Source organism: Bufo bufo, chromosome 6 (assembly GCF_905171765.1).
Source record: "Bufo bufo chromosome 6, aBufBuf1.1, whole genome shotgun sequence".
NCBI lineage: Eukaryota > Metazoa > Chordata > Amphibia > Anura > Bufonidae > Bufo > Bufo bufo.
In genome coordinates this window covers 88130877-88144148 of record NC_053394.1, presented here as the reverse complement: position 1 = coordinate 88144148, position 13272 = coordinate 88130877, and the positions used below count along the sequence as shown (strand labels likewise).

Below are 13272 nucleotides of genomic sequence, written 5' to 3'. Positions count from 1 at the left end.
TAGGAGAACAGGGCCACTGCAGATGAAGTAAGCAAATTGAAAACCCCTTATGCTATAAATATCTAATCAGTTCGGTTCCTGAGAACAGGGCCTTTCTGTGAGTAGAGAGGATGTCCTCTCTATTCACTACTATAGGATAACCAGATTAGTGCTATTTTCAGAAGTCCCATTGCAGTGAAAAGAGAAAATCCCACATGTGCAGCATCCTCTCCATTTATATTGGGGCCCTTTCTTGAGATAGGAGCGAGTCCCAGAGGTGGGGCCCACACCTATTAGACATTTATGCCATATCCTGTTGATATGCCATAAATGTCCAGTGGGAGAACCACTTTAAGGGTCAAGTTAATGGTTGCTACATCTATATAGTTTGGGAGGGTTTCCCAAAATTTACCTCCAATGAATGCCTCTCCTATGGATGATACTGCATTTTTCCTTTTACTAAATGCCTTCATATGGAATAGTACCGAAGAATATGCTTTTCCATACAGCAAAAAATAGGTATAACAATGAGTATTTACACCCAACATGGCATTGGAGAATGCACTTTCTATACCAGACAACCCCTTTCAATTATACTTTTAGATTAACAATTGTTAAGTACAGAATGTATTTTATATTAAATTCTAATATATTTTATATTAAATAGCTTTTTCCACCCAACATTTCATTTTCCTTAACAAAAATTTTGTACATTACATATTATTATATAGGTTCGGAAACTGTGGTAATACAGCAGTGAGTATTCGACAGCAGATTTAGAATGAACTGAATTATTAACCTTATTTTATCTTTGTCCATTTAGGCAACAGATCCTGATGCTGGAGTCAATGGTCAAGTTCGTTACAGCCTGGCAAACCTCAATAATGTTTTCCGGATCACATCCAATGGTAGTATTTATACGTCTGTAAAGCTGGACAGGGAAATAAGAGACTATTATGAACTGATTGTGGAGGCAACAGATGGAGCCCTCACCGACTCTCGACGTTCTACAATAACACTGGCTATTAAGGTTATTGATATCGACGACAATATCCCTGTATTTACAAATGCCTCATATGCCGTCTCTGTACCGGAGAACATGATGCCAGGAACAGTTTTTCTAAAAGTTCAGGTGAGGTATAGAGCTTACAAGGGCAATGTCACTGTATGTGGCTGTTTTATTATTTATTCTATTTTTTATTGTACTTTGCTACACAATCTAAGAAGTTTAGAATTATGATCAGAGTCTTAACTGTTATTTTCTTATCTGAATTTCCCATAGCATCACTTTTACAATAGCTTTCAGTATTAATTCAACTAGCAGTATGTCAAGGAACTGACCTGGATGCAACTATGAAGGATAATATTAAAGAGGTTGTGTCGCTTCAGCAAGTGACATTCATCATTTAGAGAAAGTTAAGTCAAGGCATGTACTAATGTATTGTTATTATCCATATTGCATCTTTTGCTGACTAGATTACATTTTTCTATAGCATTAAACACTGCTTGTTTCCATGATTATGACCACCATGCAATACATCAGTGGTGGTAGTGCTTGCACACTATAGGAAAACGTGGCCGGGACCGTGGGAGCTTACATAGGCTCGTGCTTTTTTCTATAGTTTGCAAGCACGGCCACTGCTGATGGACTGCAGGGTGGTCATAACCCTGGAAACGAAAAGTGTATAATGTGATGGAAAAGTGAAACCAGCCAGTAAAGGAAGCAATATGGACAATAACAATACATTAGTAAGTGGCTTGTATTATTTTTCTCTACATAATAAGTGCCATTTGTTGAAGTGACACAACCCCTTTAAGAGTTGATCCAAATTGTGAAAACATAGGAGAAACTCTGGAGAACCTACACAGATAACGTTTATGGAATTGCTTAAAGGGACTTTGAAACATCCCCCCACAGTACAGTATGTGATAATTGGTGTAACTGACATGGAGTCTGGTTATGTCATTTTTATCTTCTGCAAAGTCTGCAAAACACGGATCTGCAAAATATGTGAATGTCGTCTGTGTAACATCCATGTTGCATCCGTTTGTAACAAAGCCTATTCTTGTTTGCAAAATGGACAAGAATAGGACATGTTCTAGCTTTTTTGGGGGGCTGCGGAATGGACATACGGATGCGGACAGGACTCGGTATGCTGTCCGCATTTCATTGCAGCTTTTATTGAAGTTCAGATGTGTAGCAAAAATATGGTCATATGAATGGGGCCTTACTTGCATTCCAATGCTGTGCTACAACAAACCAACAGTAAAATGCATTTAGAGGACTCCTGTGCTCACACACATAATGGAGAGGCCTCGAAGAGGAGTCCTCTCAGTGTATGTTACTGCTGGTTTGTCAGAGCACAGGGTGAGAATTCAAGTGAGTATGAAGACAAAAATTACATAATCAGACTCGGTATCACTTACAATATACATTGCTTAGTCTAGTTTGGGGGTGAAGGATTAAAGGGAGTCTTTCACAATGAAAATCCCAGTTAAACGGGTCACAATGCCTTGCGGCGCTCAGCTGAATGTAATGATACCTTTCCTTTAGAGATCCTTTGATTCATTCTGGGGAAAAAAGTATTTGTAATTCATTGGCTAATGAGCAATTAAGTGCACTGAAAGTTGTCCAATGATCTGCTGATTTTACCAGACTACTATTGTCTAAGGCAGGCATGCTCAACCTGCGGCCCTCCAGCTGTTGCAAAACTACAATTCCCAGCCTGCCTGAACAGCCTACATCTATCAGCATACAGCAGGGCATTGCGGGAGTTGTAGTTTTACAACAGCTGGAGGGCCGCAGGTTGAGCATGCCTGGTCTAAGGACTTCATTCCTTGTATTGCAAATCAGCATGATTCACCATGATGAGCCACAATATCAGACCCAGTCCCTGAAAAACTGGTACTTTCAGGAAAAAAACTGTTGTTGACAACCATGTAGAGATAGCTCTTAAGGACAGGGCTATTTTCTCAAAGAGTCCTGTCCTAATCCCAGAGAGTTCATTAAAAAAAATGTTTACAATTGCATGAAACGGGTTTTCCAGGGAAATATATTTTTGAAAACTGGGACACAAAGGATAAAAAAAATAAAAAATTAACCTTACACTCATTACACCTCTGCCACTGGTTCCAATGCTGATCTGGCCTGCCCTGCTCTTCACTTACTGGGCCTGGCTCCATGCTCAGGTGCCTCAGACAGTCACTGGCTCTAGCGAAAAACCACCTCCAACAACAGTTGGCTACGCATGCAAGCCTGAAGCAGAAAGTGGAGAGCAGCTGGGACCAGACTAGTTTATAAATGGCAGATTGAATTAGTTTTTAAATTATTTTTAACCCTTTGTGGTCCATTACAAAATGCACTCATTGACAAAAAATAATGCATCCAGATAAAAATGTGAATTTTATGGCAGGGCTTCCAACTGGGATTTTTCAGAAAGGTAATTCCTGCCCACACAGATCAAGGGTTGCACACTTCCTTGGCCTGCTCATTCAATGGATTTATAGTCAATCAAGCATTTTTGGCACCAGCTGGGGTGCCAGCTTCGGCAAACTACAAGTGTGCAGGATCCAGCTGCAACATCTGTTGGCAAATGTGCCACATGATACTATACAGAAACTGTACACCTCCATATCAACCAGGAGCAGACTGGGAATATAAGGAAGCTCTGGAAAATAAACTAAAAGTGTCCCCATGTGGTAGGTGGGTCCAAATTGATAGAAGATAGGACAAAACAAGTAGGCGGGGACAACAGAAGTAGGCAGGGCCTGCCATAAGGTAGTGCATCACAGAATACCGCCCCAGCAGAACCAAATACCACAGGGCAACAAAAAATACTGCCGCTCCAACCATAGTATTCAACTGTATCACCATCATGAAGATGGTAATATAGTTGCTTTTAAGAGGGTACCTGTGGCTATTGAGCATCAGACCATTATGTACCTTGTCTGCGACCATCAAAAGGGCTTGAATGGCCCCTTGGGCATCGCTCCACCAGGAAATTTCCCTATAGGGTCTATGGTCAATCCGCCCCTGAACCCAACCATATCTCATCTTGTACTCAGCACAGCAGGGTACTAGAGACTCCTCTCAATTTTATGGTTTTCCACAATAAACTTATCCTTTTGCTTCAATATTTTAATCACTTACATATACCATAATTTCATTCAGACATAGAAAGTGTATTTCCCAAGAAAACCAGTTGAACTATAATGAGAATGCAGTCACCAGTACAGTAACTTGACTTGAAAGAATCCTACAGTAGGTTTTTAGTCTTTGCAATGACAAAGTTAATGCAACTGTTAAAGAAGATCAATTCTAATCAAGTTGAGACATTGCAGAAGGCACATTTACTGTGAATGTGACAGAAATGTCAGATACATATCTGCTGAACTGTTTATATTTTCTCCTGATCAATGCATTAAAATGACCCATAACAAAAAGCAAAACAACTATAAGCGTTCAATTCCATTTTGGAGACTTCTCTAAAACTCAATACATATTTTTTTTTTTTTTCTGGTTCAATCATTCTTGCCCTTCAACCTGCTTTATTCACTAGCTTTGTCTGCTTTGATTTTAATATTGATCTGTTTAATGTGTTTCAGGCAAGGGATGCTGATCTTGGCGCTAATGTAACTTATCGGATAAGAACCCAGGAAGTTTTGCAGCTTTTTCAAATAAACTCGTCAACAGGAGAGCTATCTCTTTTAAAACTACTCGACTATGAATCATTCACTGGCAAGGAGGCTGTATATATATTTCTTGTTGAAGCTTTTGATTCCATGGGAAGCATGCCTCCTGGAATCGCTACTGTAACAGTGAGAGTAAAGGTAAGAAAATTTAAAAAAAAAGTCTGTCTATTTATCTATCTGATAAACTATTACATTTTCTGGACATTGGTATGAACTTTCTATTCAAGCATTTACTATGATAGACAGGAGTAATATTGGCTCACATTTAGTAATATGAGTACACCTAGAGTTTGGCATAAATTGCGTTAATAATGATGCAGTTTATGTGCTTAGTCCAAAAATGGAAATGGTTTAATGTAAGTAGGGTTGTATCCTAAGATGTCACCTTTTGCAGCAAAATTGCACCATACGCCAACCAACGGTTGCTATAAAGTTAGACAAAAGTGTCTATTCCTGCATCCTGATTGTGCCACTGTGATAAATGTGGTGCAGATTTAGGCAGCCGGTCTAAGCTTCCACCATCTACAGGCTTAGAAAATCTTCCCTATTGTTTCTGTCGTAGAACATATTTCCCATAACTTCCTTTGCATTCACAACTGAGAGCCATCAATAGCTGCTTATTATTGAGCAAGGGTCTGCAACCTCCTGCAACTTCATCTGTTGTGAAACTATAACCCCCAGCATACACATTGCAAGTGTCCATGCTGGAAGTTGTAGTTTAACACCGTTTGGATTGCCATAGGTTGCTGACCCATGTTATAAAGCACCTTTATAGAATCATATTGAGACTATGGCCTCATGCACATAAGCCATATATTTTTTTCCCTTTCTGTCATAAAGTTTTTTTTATTTATTTAAATAATTTACAATCATATTTAGTAGTTCTCCAGTATCATTCTTCCTCGCCCACACCACCCCCTCTTTTTAGACCTGTAAGGAAAGTGGCGTTAGCAGGGAAAAGATGCAGATTGTGTCCCAATCTGGCTTGCAACAAAATCTGTGAATGATATACCCCAAAAAATAATTTACATATAATAATTAACCTTAATGATAAACATAAATAAAAAGTCTATTTTAGGGTAAAGTGATCCCAGAAAAAATAAAAATAAAAAAGAAAGGCATTTTTTATATTTCATTTTCAAACTTGAAGACTAAAAATTGTAAAAAATAAATAAATTGGAATCTAGCGCCGCACAGGATTTCGGCCGAGAACTTCAAGCAAGATGGCGGCTGGCGGCCCATCGCAAACAAATGGAGGAGGTAAGTTTATATTTTTTTGTTTTTTATACTATTTCAGGTTAAATCGATTCGCTGACACGAAGCACGAGGAAATTTGACTTCTAGGCAAATCAAATTTATCCTGAAATTCGGATCAAATTTGTGGGATTTGATTCCCTCATCTCTAATAATGTGCATAAAATTATGAAAAATATGTCATCATTGGTCATAAAAACAGTTCATTAAAGCCCAAAAAATAAAACATTACAACTTTTTAAACTAATGCTTACCTAAGACAATTAAATTTTGTCTGGTCCTAAATACCATAAATACTAGGCCTGAACCAGTTAGGATCCCTATTCTGATTTCATGACCTTACGCCACACAGTTGTCCTGGATGGAACATAGATTATCACTAGAGATAAGCAAATTTCTCAAAAACCCGATTGGGCCAGTTTGCCGAACTTTCTGAAAAAATTTGGTTCGATCTGATTTTATTTGCGTCGATACGCGTAAAAAAATGGCTGTTTCCTGGGTGCAGAGAGCCTTTATAGTGGTGTAGAACACTGTGTGCCTTGCAGTTACATGCATAGGGAGTCTGCTCTGGTAGTGAAACAATACTGCGAGTCAGTATGACATGTAGATGACAGATGTTGCTCTTAGAATCACTGCACACTTCACTTATTTGGGCAGTTATGGAGCCAAAACTGACCAAATAATTCAAGTGTGAACTCAGCCTTACAGGTATAAAGAACCATGCAAAGGCCCAAGATGATACTATAGTGTGAAAGAGCGCACTTCTTTTACATCAATTCACTGATTCCACATAGATTTCTACAAAACCTGTTTTATTAAACGCTTATACAAGTAGAGCCCCCCCCCCCCCCGGCAGAGTGGAGTGGGTGTCAGCAGCAAGTTTGTGTTGACGTCACTGATTCATTGGTCATTGGGCGAAAGACTTTGAGACCTCCTTTCCCAAGGCAATAATATCTAAAATCCTATTGAGACCCCATAAAGCATCAAGGTGCATACGTATTCAGGAAAATGCCTACAAGATCCTAACAAGGTGGTATAAAACCCCAGATGTAACCTGTAAATATAAAACAGATAACAATGATATTTGCTGGAGATGCTGTAAAGATAGGGGCTCATACTTTCACATCTGGAGGTCTTGTCCACTAATTAAAACATGGTGGTCGAAAATCTTTGATGAGAGTAACAGGATATGCCATTCAGATATCCCCATTACACCACAATTAGCCCTCTTAGGGATACATACTTCCAGCTCCCTGAAATCTTTTCCTCCATTGTTTAATCACCTCTTAGATGCAGCACGTCTTTTGATTCCCAAGTACTGGCTCTCTGAAGATACTCCACTCATACCCCAATGGATAGCTAAAATACAGGGTGGGCCATTTATATGGATACACCTTAATAAAATAGGAATGGTTGGTGATATTAACTTCCTGTTTGTGGCACATTAGTATATGTGAGGGGGGAAACTTTTCAAGATGGGTGGTGACCATGGCGGACATTTTGAAGTCGGACATTTTGAATCCAACTTTTGTTTTTTCAATAGGAAGAGGGTCATGTGATACATCAAACTTATTGGGAATTTCGCAAGAAAAACAATGGTGTGCTTGTTTTTTTTTTTTTTTTTTAAAACATTTACTGTAGTTTTTTTTATTTATCTTTATTTATCTTTATTTTTATTTTAGAAAAAACATAAAATTAGTACATAGACTAATATCAATCACATTAGTGTATTTAACATAACAGTATATCACATATCCATCACAACCGTGTATATAGTATAGGAATCATAAACAACCCTATAACCCTCCCCTCCCCATTGGCTGTCGTTCCCCTCAGTTCAGTCAAGTACAGTATAGAATAAATATATTAATTATTTATTTAAACGTGGCTCTGCGTGCAACTCTCCGATTCCTTTCAATATCCTCATATATTTTAATTTGTTGAAAGTATAGACCCCACTCCCTTGACGAGGGCTGGGAGACAGAGCCCCAGTGCCTGACCAATATAGCTTTTGCTACCATCAATCCTCTCATCCAGATCCGTCTAACCTGGGGGGGGACTTCCGTTTCTGAACCATAATCTCCAAAGATCACTATCAAGATCCCCCGGGTTATAATTCATTGAGGATTCCTTTTGTAGGGCAGAAAAGACCTCATCCCAAATTTTTTCTTATTTTGCTGCAGCTCCAAAGCAGATGGACATAATTCGCATTCACATATCCACATTTAGGGCAACAACAGTCCCGATCCCTATTTTGGGGGAATTTTCCTTGGGTTTTGGGCATATAGTACAGTCTATGGAGGATCTTAAATTGAATTAATCTATGAGCACTAGAGATTGTCGCTTTTCTCACGTTCCTATAGATAGTGGGCCACTGTAAAGGGGGGCAATTCAACTCTTGCTCCCATTTACTTGGGCTTTTAAAAGGTGTTACAGTTGCCAGTGCCATACGAAGTTTAGCATATAATCTAGATAATTTCACCCTCTCATCCTTCTGACCTAAGTAAAATAGATGAAACACCCTATTGATGCCATTACGTGAGCAATAACCAAAATCTGTAATTTTGAAAAACTCCTCCAGCCCCCCATTCCCCCACAGAGGGGTGAAAACAAACGGGCCGGGGACTTTAAGGAACTCCTTCAGCCTATTCCACACCCTCTGTATTGAGAAAGGGATCAGCAAGGACTTCCTCATTCCCATAATCCCTGTTTCCAAACATGCAAAAATATTATCTATTGGCTTATTAATAACTTTATTCAAATACAGTGAGAGTAAACTCTCTTTCCAATTACAACACCGCTGAATCTGTGCACAAAAATAATAACCTTGAAAAAAGGGTAGTGACAGCCCACCATCTGTCTCCGACAACCATAGATATCTCTGCTTTATACGCACCCTCTTCCTGCCCCAAATTAGGTCATTTATCAAGGTCTTCAATCTATGAAAGAAGATATCATCAATCCAAATAGGAGAAGCGCACATCGGGAACAAAACCATAGGCAAAATAATCATCCTGATCAGTGCGATTCGATCTGTCTGTGCCAGTATCAATTTGCGCCAAGCGACAACTTTGGTCCTAACTTTATCCAAAACTGGGGCCAGATTGAGCTCATAAAACCTACTTATAGGAACCCCGATCTTAACCCCCAAGTAGTCTAAGGTATCGCTAGGAGCCAAAACACGGACTCGGCTCCCTACATCTACAGCTTTCCGGTTCAGCGGGAGGAGCGATGACTTTGTCCAGTTGATCATATAGCCTGATAATTTACAGTAATATTCTATTACCTCTATAACATACGGGAGGATTTTCCAACCCTGATCCAGAAACAGAATCACATCGTCTGCATATAGGCTTATTTTATCGCTCACTCCCGCGACCCCAAAGCCATCTATACAATTATCTAAACGAATCCGACAAGCCAGTGGTTCTATAAAAAGAGTGAAGAGGAGGGGAGACAGGGGACAACCCTGTCTCATCCCTCTCCGCATCATAACAGGAGAAGTACTAATACCATTGATATTAATATATGCAACCGGCTGTTCATATAGCATTTGAGTCATTTCCAAAAACAGTTTCCCAAGGCCAAAATAAGACATTGTAGCCCACAAAAAAGACCACTCCATCCTGTCAAACGCCTTGCTTGGTTTTAACGTAACTTTATTCTTTCATGAGTTATTTACAAGTTTCTGACCACTTATAAAATGTGTTCAATGTGCTGCCCATTGTGTTGGATTGTCAATGCAACCCTCTTCTCCCACTCTTCACACACTGATAGCAACACCACAGGAGAAATGCTAGCACAGGCTTCCAGTATCCGTAGTTTCAGGTGCTGCACATCTCGTATCTTCACAGCATAGACGATTGCCTTCAGATGATACGCGATGTGCAGCACCTGAAACTACGGATACTGGAAGCCTGTGCTAGCATTTCTCCTGCGGTGTTGCTTTCAGTGTGTGAAGAGTGGGAGAAGAGGGTTGCATTGACAATCCAACACAATGGGCAGCACATTGAACACATTTTATAAGTGGTCAGAAACTTGTAAATAACTCATGAAAGAATAAAGTTACGTTAAAACAAAAGTTGGATTCAAAATGGCCGACTTCAAAATGGCCGCCATGGTCACCACCCATCTTGAAAAGTTTCCCCCCTCATATATACTAATGTTCCACAAACAGGAAGTTTTATTAAGGTGTATCCATATAAATGGCTCACCCTGTAGATCAACTCTATAGATTTGAGGAGCTAGCGTCTTGGGAGAATGGTAGGAACTTCACATTTAAGAATTGTTGGCTACCCTGGACCTCTTTCAGGAACCTATAACAATGTAATAAACATGCCAGTCACCCTGACAAATGTAGCTTATTCTTTGAATTGAATGATGTGTCCATTAATTTTGGTCCTCGTAGGATTGTCACGGAAGGATTGTCCCCCTTTTTATGACTGTAATGCCTTTTTAGTACTATACCTGAGAAGAGAGCCACTTTAATGAACTATGTTGTTTTTTATTATATGTTATGTCGCTATTTTCTATAATAAAGAATTATAAAAAATAAAAAAAAGAACATATAACTGCACTGCTGAACGGCAAGTAATATATATATTTTTTGCCACTAATACACGCCAAAAAGGGCTTTAGAACATATAACTGCACCACTGAATGGCAAATAGGCCTTTATTTTTTTCCACTTATACATGGCAAAAATGGTTTTAGAACATATAACTGCACCGTTTAACGGCAAATAATATATATTTTTTGGCCACTAATACACACCAAAAAGGGCTGTAATTTTCTCACTTCACCACACAACGGCTAATAAGCCCTTTTTCCCCCGCTAATACAAGCCAAAAAATGCTTTAGAACATATAACTGCACCGCATAAGGACAAATAAGATGTAGAAATAAGGTTGTAATAAACCTTGTTAATGGCTGTTTCAATCAGCACTTGCACCCCAATAACGAGAACGGTTTGCTGGAATTACAGAGCTGTATAATGGAAATTTGGATCCACAGTCAGTGCAGCAAGGTGTAATAGGATTGTTCCTATTACCCAGGCTGTAACCTCCCCGACTGAACCCTGTTCTGCTTCAATACTATGGAATGATTCCTCCCTATCCTTTCCCTGAACTTCTATACAGCAAAATAAAAGTTTAAAAGTTTTTTTCTATCACTGTCTCTAGAGCCTGCTGACGTCTCTTCCTGCACTAAGTACACTGGAAGATGGTTGAATCCAAGATGGCTGAGGCTATTTATAGGGCTATGACATCACAGGGCTGGCTGGATGCTGATTGGCTGCATGCATGACATTGTAGGTGATCCCTCATTCCCAGAGTTCCTTGCCCTATGTCCTAACATGTGCAGCAGCCATTTTAAGGGAAAATGGTTACCACGAAGCATGAGGAAATTTCGGTGTGAATCGAATTTTTTATGAAATTCGGATTGAAGTCCACTTCGTCATCACAGAACGCAATTTTGGATATTACTTCTTCAATAGGAGCATTCGAATATAGGGGCAAGTTGAGTTTTTTAGGGTAACTACACATGATGTGGATTGTGTTTTTTCTATGCAATTTTTTATGCAGAAAAAAATGCAGCAGCAAAGCGTGTGAATTAGACAAATCTCATCTCTTAGGTTCAGAAATCGGTGTTATGTGTGGATTTTGAAATCTGAAGCATGTAAATTATTGTTTTGTTTTTCTTGTGCGGATATCACTCTTTTTAAATAGAAAGGTGAGATTTATGGAAATTCAGCATTAAAAACGGCATACATAAAACACATGATTATAATGATTTTCTGCACATAAATCTGCACCCACTGTTACAGCCCTAGTTTGCATTATTGATATTACCTTACATAAATAGACAAGAAGATACAGCTAATGGGTTACAGACATTCCGTCATTTGCATTTTATGCGTCATTTGCATAAAAATCACAAGTTTCATTCTGCTCTATAGAGAAAAATGTTGTAGGCCTCAAACTGAGGAATACAGAACTATAGTGCTGCTGTTTTAAAGCTATAAAATAGTTGCTGCTATTGACATTCTCTATGTGTAGACCTACAGGTGAATTTTTTGCTCAGTTTACTTTTTAACTATACATGTATTATTTTACTTATTGTTAAGAGAAATTTGGCATTTCAATTAAATCCATTGCTTCCATCTTATGGAGAAGAAAATGGGCAGAAATTGGAAAAACTTATTTTCTAAAGTTGTTTTCATCATACAATAGTGTAATTGGGCTGGGCAGTGAAATAAATCCCATATTGAAATCTTTTTTTTTTCTTCTCTTGTATGTACCAATAATAAAAAATATATGTAGTTTATCACTGTGACAGCAGGCTGAGCAGTGTAACTTACTGGTCATCTGTAGTTTATCTTTTTATGATATTGACTGAAATCATTAAACAGAAAAAGCAGCTATCTTTTCCACCACATAAATTACACTACAAGCCATATTTTATCATGTGTTGTAAACCATATCTAATGACAACACTGCTGCATACTGTGAGCAATAGCAAGAGAAAGGCTTTCAAATTATTTAGGATTTATTGGTGCATTTAGTAGAAAAAACGCTTTGCAGATGATATTACTGTGTATGAGCATGAGTATGTGGAAAGGGGTGAAAGGGTTTCCATATGTTTAAATACATTAGTGCAGTCAAAGGATAGAGAAATGTAAAAGGATTTACACTTATTGGTTTGTAGAGTAATTTATTGTCGATTAGATGCAGAAAACACTAGTCTTTCAGATAGCCGAGCATAGGTATGCTTAGGTATGTAAATGTGAAAATTGCCATACTATGTCATTACAGCATAACATTGTAATATGTGTTTTGGTAATGTCTTAAATCCCCTTCACATGGCCCAATAGAGCAGATAATTTCTGGTAAGATTTCTTCCTGACAATCACCTGATCATTAGTGAAGGAGACAGCTGCATTTTCATGTAGCCATATCCTCCACAATATGGGGAGGAGTGATCGCTAATGCCATCGCTAGTCCTCATACAGAATGATTGCCAGCAGCAGAGTGCTGTTTAGACGTCACGATCTGCTGCCAGCAAACAATGGTTTAGGTGACTGCATCAAAGAACCTATTACACAAAAGGAGTGTTTTGGCAGCACCTTTAAAATGACAGATTATTGCTAAAGAGCATTTGTACAAACCAAGGATGAGCAAACTAGTTCTACCGATTTGCCATTGGGCTAAGATTTAAAAAAAAATTAAGATCCACACCAAGCCAAATTTTTGATGGTTCATTTTGGGTGAACCAACGAGAGAGATAGACCTGTTTTACATGTTTGTGTTTTTTTTTCCTGTTTTCAACACTGCTTATTACCAGGATGTC

At 38.7% G+C, this 13272-nt stretch overlaps 1 protein-coding gene across 1 annotated transcript in view; it reads left to right on the top strand.

Moving 5' to 3' along the window:
* PCDH15 (protocadherin related 15) overlaps positions 1–13272 on the top strand; it is a 1608479-nt gene that overhangs the window by 912328 nt on the left and 682879 nt on the right. Inside the window, exons 18-19 of the mRNA XM_040438316.1 lie at positions 803–1111; positions 4585–4809. Of these exons, the coding sequence (XP_040294250.1) occupies positions 803–1111; positions 4585–4809 (534 nt within the window). The remainder of the gene's footprint in view (positions 1–802; positions 1112–4584; positions 4810–13272) is intronic.